Source organism: Cebus imitator, unplaced genomic scaffold (assembly GCF_001604975.1).
Source record: "Cebus imitator isolate Cc_AM_T3 unplaced genomic scaffold, Cebus_imitator-1.0 Scaffold7, whole genome shotgun sequence".
In the NCBI taxonomy this organism is placed as follows: Eukaryota; Metazoa; Chordata; class Mammalia; order Primates; family Cebidae; genus Cebus; species Cebus imitator.
The window spans coordinates 6,028,914-6,035,244 of NW_016107322.1; the positions used below are offsets into that span (position 1 = coordinate 6,028,914).

At 32.8% G+C, this 6,331-nt stretch overlaps 1 protein-coding gene across 12 annotated transcripts in view; it reads right to left on the reverse strand.

Moving 5' to 3' along the window:
- Nucleotides 1–444: 444 nt before the first annotated feature.
- USP25 (ubiquitin specific peptidase 25) overlaps nt 445–6,331 on the reverse strand; it is a 139,582-nt gene continuing 133,695 nt past the window's right edge. For all 12 annotated transcript variants that reach the window (XM_017539786.2, XM_037742518.1, XM_017539777.2 and 9 more), the window contains 3 exons: nt 5,523–5,646; nt 2,449–2,644; nt 445–2,184 (listed from right to left, as the gene is read on the reverse strand). In XM_017539786.2, coding sequence (XP_017395275.1) covers nt 2,012–2,184; nt 2,449–2,644; nt 5,523–5,646 — 493 coding nt within the window. In that variant the 3' untranslated portion in view covers nt 445–2,011. The remainder of the gene's footprint in view (nt 2,185–2,448; nt 2,645–5,522; nt 5,647–6,331) is intronic.

Below are 6,331 nucleotides of genomic sequence, written 5' to 3' on the forward strand. Positions count from 1 at the left end.
GGAGGAGGAAGTGGATCAGTTAGAATAGCTAGTGGATGCTGGAATTAATACCTTGGCGATGGGTTGATCTGTGCAACAAACCACCATGACACACATTTACCTACGTAAGAAAACTGCAGCCTGCACATGTACCCCTGAACTTAAAAGTTGGAAATTTTTCTAAAACAAGAAATTTCAATGATCTAAATCTGACAATTAGATTAAACACCAATATTAAGTTGCTTCTGTTGGTATAGAAAAAACTACCTTAAATAAGTTATTTCAAATTCATTACTAGGAATGAATAACCTGGTTTTTAAGTATACAGTAAATACAATAATAATACTTACCTTCAGGGCAACAGTGACACGATTCTCTGGATGTGCCTTTGAAAAGAATAATTTCCACATGGTGTTTGAGCACTTTGTGTCTCAGCAGTCAATTATACACACAAATACAAACGACCACTGTCGTAGAATAACATAAAATATTAAGGATACTTTACAAAAGCTGTGGTAACATATATGAAGTTTCTAACTTTTAACAGGACTGGAAAAACCAATGCAGAATTCTGCTCAGTAGACAACTTAAAATTTAAACCCAAACATATTTTGATAGGTACAATATGCAAAATCTAACTTTACAAAAAGAATAGTACCAATTCCTTGTCATTAATATCTTACTAGAACATTGACACCTTTACAAAGAGCATCACACAATAGCATAATATTTTGTCTTACTCCTCCATCCAGGATCTTTGTAAGAGGTACTTACAAAGAACACTAGTTTTGGCGACGCTGTATCAAACATACACATAGTATAATGGTCTGTTTTACTATGCTCACAAAGCATCATTTATAAAGAAATTTTTATGAATTCAAAAATAGGTTGTTAGTAACATGATTAAAGTGTGGATTTTGATTTTCATTCACAATATTAATTCATTAATCTTAAACAGTAGTTTCATCTACAAAATGTTCTATAGCTTTTTTCTTTTTGAAAAGGAATAAAGGCAGTTAAGACACTTGTAACTTCTAGTTAAACAATATCAATTTTGTTTCACAGTATTAATTAGTAGAGAACATTTTCAACTAAAGTGATACACAATTTACAAAAATAGAATGACAAATATATTGCAAAACATTGCCCTCCATTATGAAGAACATACGTGTGTATGTGTATATATGTGCATATATAAATATTTCTTTTAAGTTTTACAATAGCCCTTATTCAAGTACTTTGGGATTCTCTTGAAATAATCATCTTGCTATATATCTTAAGTACATTTAAAAAGATTAATCTAAGAAAAGGTTAAAAGTTTCAGTGTAGTTTAACTTAAAAATCAACCACTTACTCGAGTAAAAACCTGACTGAATTCAAAACAGGTTCAGATGCCATACTAAGTTCAAGAACTTTGTTAAAAATATAGATAAATTTAAGTGTCAAATACTTAAAAATTTTCCAATCTGCTACCATTAGAGCAGAATTAAAAGACTATTAATCTATTCCCTGCCCAATCTTAATCCCCAAACAAAATTCATTTATATATTACTAAATAATACACTAATATACAATATACCTGCTTACAAACACATAGGTAGCCATAAATAAAACTTTATTCTTTATTTCATTTACAAGCTACCAAATATTATGTATCGTACACAGTGCTGAACACTTAAATGGCTGTAGTCATGGAAGGATCCAGACTGAATGGAAAGCTGTTGAGAAAGAAAAGATAAAAGCAATGTAATACTGTAACAGGAAGGTGGCAAAAGCATAGTTTTGCCATAATAAAATCAATTAGCTTTGTGATTATACATCAGTTCCGGTTAAAACAAAGTCTGAGCGCCATGCGATTCTCAGCTTTATTATTTGCAGTCTGACTAAAGTCTGTATAGTCATTTTGTCTTTTGCAGTTATTAAAATAAAAAAAGTTAAAAACTATAGCAGCAACAAGCAAACCCTGTGACAGGAAGGCAAGGGTTAAGAACTAACAAGAGTTTATACAGTGTGTTTAGGGAAAGTGTGCAGTTTATCTTCCATCAGCAGGAGTTCGACTGAGGGACAACATGATTCGGGCAAATCGCTCACAGAGTTCATGCGTGGAATACGAAGGTAACTTCGGTGGCTCATGGAAACTCTTAATCTCCATAGAACAATCAAGCAGTTTTGGCAAAAAGTCTGTCAGCTTTTCTTGGAGGTGTGCTGCAAATACAAACAATTTAACTAAAGATAGAAATTCGCAACATGATTTATTGACTTGCCATAATAGGTAAAATAATTGCCATTTTGGGGAGACAATGCAATGCACACAGCTTAGCTCATCAATATGGAAAAAGTAATAATGTACATGTGAAAATATTAAACATAATACTTATATTTAATATAAAAAATGGCAAGAATAACATCTAATTCTAACCATGTTTAATCCCAACAATTCAGTTGCATACTACCATTGTTTAAACTTACATTCCATTTCTTGACCAAGATAGGAACACCATCGATTTCTCATATCTTCCACAGCTAGTATATCCTTCTCTTCCATTTCATCCACCAGTAATAATGGCAAAAATGGGACAATAAACTCATTCATGATAATCAGACCATTGTTTACTTCTCGATCCTCTCCAGATTCAAAGAGTTCTGCAGCTTGCTCATTTAATTTCTTCATGCAATGAAAAAAACAAAAGACTAGGTTTTTGTTTCCTTTTTAAATTAAATATCTGTTAAGTATTAATATGGAAGACAACATAAATATGTTTACAAACAGTATTAGAACAAATGCTACTTAGAGAAAACAATCTCAACCTATTCTAGAACTGAAAACCTCTCTTTAGAAAAAGCTATGCATATGACAACAAAAGAAACAAAAGCAAAGGGTGGAGAAAACATTGTGTTTTTCATTCATGTTTGGCTTACATTATGTCAATCATCACGATATGGGCCATTTTTTTCTTCTCTAGAGATTAATTTCCCCCAATTATAAAATTTTACAAGCACTCAAAATAGTTTTATCAATAAAGAAATGCAGACTCCAGACTCCATATTAATTTCTGAAAAACCAATCTCCATAAATGTCAACTGAATATACACTACTATATTCCTTAATATAAAAACAGAAAGGTAATCAATTCACTTATCCCTTCAAAAAATTCCTACAGAGTACACAACATGTGCCAGAATTTTTGCAGATGCAGAAGCACGCAAGTGATTTAATACAAAAAACTCTCATGAAGCTTAAAATTTGGTACAGGGATTAGCAAACTTTTTCTGTGAAGGGCCAGACAGGGACTATTTTAAGCTTCGAAGGCCACATAGCTTCTGTTGCACTACTCAACTCTGCCATTGTAGTAAAAGGCAATAATACATAAAACACAAATGAATGCACATGGCTATATTTCAATAAAACTTATCTATAAAAACAAGTGGTAGATGGAGCACAAGCCATACTGTGCTGATCACTGATCTAGCAGAACAGAGAAATCCATGTAATAAGAAATATATGAGATAAATACATGATAAATTCGACTTTTAAAGCTGAATTTCAAATACAAAAGTTACATATTTAGGTTTACACCACACAATTCTTGTGCAATTTATTTTGATTTTGGAAAGGGGCTTGTGCTGTAAGTCCACCTTGGCCATGAATCAATTACCCAATTGATATGGTTAGGCTTTCTGTCCCCACCGAAATCTTATCTTCAATTGTAATCCCCAGGTGTTGAGGAAGAGACCTGGTGGGAGGTAATCAGGTCATGGGGGCAGTTCTTGTGACAGGGAGTGAACCTCAGGAGATCTCACAGTATTACAAGCATCTGGCATTTCCCCTCCTTGCACTTCTCTCTCCTGCTGCCATGTGAAGAAGGTCCTTGTTTCCCTTTCACCTTCCTCCATGAGTCCTAAAGCCTCCCCAGCCATGTGGAACTGTGAATCAATTAAACCTCTTTCCTTTATAAATTACCCCGTCTTGTGTAGTATCTTTAGAGCAGTATGAGAACGGACTAATACACCAATCTTGAACAAAATAGCTAAATCTCTTGTTTTCGCTTTCTTTACATTAATAGGGTATTATTTTATCTTCCATCCATAGGGTTTAAGAGAATAAAATGAGGTAAGTCTTCAAGTATCTACTATAATTTTTGAAAATATGCATTAAAAGATGCATAAAATTTAGTAAGTTTAATGTTAACTTCACTGAATCAAAGAATGTCCTAGAAATATTTTAAATATAACATGTTCAAAGCCAACCTTGTTCCTATTAGATTACCCAATACTAAATGAAAAACTAGAAAGTTTGGCAGTTTTGATTCTTCCATTTCCTTCTTCCCTCTCACCCAACAGCTATGACATGCCCACATTTCATTTCCTTCACCATCATACCCACTGTACTACCTGAGTTGAGGCCCTCACCCTCCATCCCTTGACTTTCCCCTATAAGGTTTCTGACTTCAATCTACTTCTTTCTTATCCATCCTCTAGTAATGCTATTATTATTATCAGAATTATTTTCTGAAAACCTCATCATGCCAAACTTACACTGGTGAAAATTCATTTGAATGCCCTATAAGTTTCTTTATCATCTGACATCAACAAGTATTGTCAGTTTCATTACTTCCATCTAACCCCACTTCCTCATAGCCTGGCTAGCCACAATGAATTTATCTCGATTTTCTGTTATGTACTGGAATATTCTCCCTTCTCTATCATTAATAAAACTCCTATTTATCCATCAAGATCCAGATCAGGTTTATCTTCTCTCTTAAGGCTCTTCCCAAATATTTCAGGCATATCATTTTGCATATTTCTTATAATGGCAATTATTCCAGAATATGATGATCATTTCTGTATGTTTCCTACCAGACTGAGTTTTCTGAGGACAGGAAGTGCATCTGACTCATGTTTGTATCCCTCAGAACCTGACACTCTATAAATATGTAATATGAAAAATCTGAAAGGAACATTAAAGTAATCTTGATGAGGTTTCACTTAAATTCCTATGAAAAATAAATAGCCAATTGTGGCTGCGTTATTAACAAAAAACAATGAGAAATATCATACCATTTTTTGAATGTTTCAGAGGAACCATCAAGTGTTTGTTGTATTTATGTTTAAAATCAGCTATACTATTCTTATGCCTCAAAATTCAATTTTTAAGTTAAATAGAAATTACTCTCATACATTCCATGCATATTCTTATAGAATTACATAAAGCTTTTTTTAAGGCTGATGTATGCATCCATTTCTCTCCCACCAAAAAATGCAGTTGTAGTGGGATGAAGAAATCTAAATATAGGAATGTAAACAAACTGATGCTATTTTAAGAACATTTCTCATTTATCACCTACAGGACTTGGGATTTATGAAGAGAAAAAAATAAAGTACTGAGTGTACTTTGCCATCTGAAAGGAAAAGAACCAGTTAATAGACATCACCATATTCTTATCCCATCAGAATTTATGGAGTCAGTCACTTTTATATGAGTCTGGAAAATTTGCCCAATGTAAAACAAAATGATAAGATCATACTATATGCATTCAACTTACTAGTAAACATTCTCTCCTATAATGTGATATCAATTCTTCATCATGTCCTCTGTATAAGCCTTTGGACAAGAGTTCTTTGTTATTCTGATAAGCACAGATGAGGAACAGCAAGGAATCTATATAACTTAAAAATTAAAAAGAAACATACAGCATTAGTATTTCACCTTTGTAGAAACAAAGTCAGCTACAATTATAAAACATTTTAAGTACAAGCTTAAGTTTTGATTAACTACATTACAATAAAAAATATCATTTGATGCAATGTATGCCTGAGAGCACCTTTTTAGCAACAGCAACATCTGAAACCAGGAGACAGTTGTATCTTAAAAGTACAAAATAAAATAGGAGCTACAAATTAAGCAAAAAACTGGGAAAAGAGGCAATAACTGATAAATTCAGGTAGTTCTGTCCTCCTTGGTATTTATTTTCCTGATGTCTTCCATTTAAACTCAAAATTGAAGCTAATGTGAAAGCCAGCAACCTACTTGTTTAACACAATGTCACAGTTGTATGAAGTAAAAACTCAGGTTACTTTGTTTTATGATCACAAACATCATTTAGTTTGTTCAATGACTACTTAGACAGGTTCTTTTCTATGTGCAGACAAGTGTAGTTACTGAGAAAAAGGTAAAAGAAAGAAAGAAAGGAAAGAAAGGAAAGAAAGAAAGAAAGAGAGAAAGAAAGAGAGAAAGAGAGAAAGAGAGAAAGAGAGAAAGAGAGAAAGAGAGAAAGAGAGAAAGAAAGAAAGAAAGAAAGAAAGAAAGAAAGAAAGAAAGAAAGAAAGAAAGAAAGAAAGAAAGAAAAGGAAA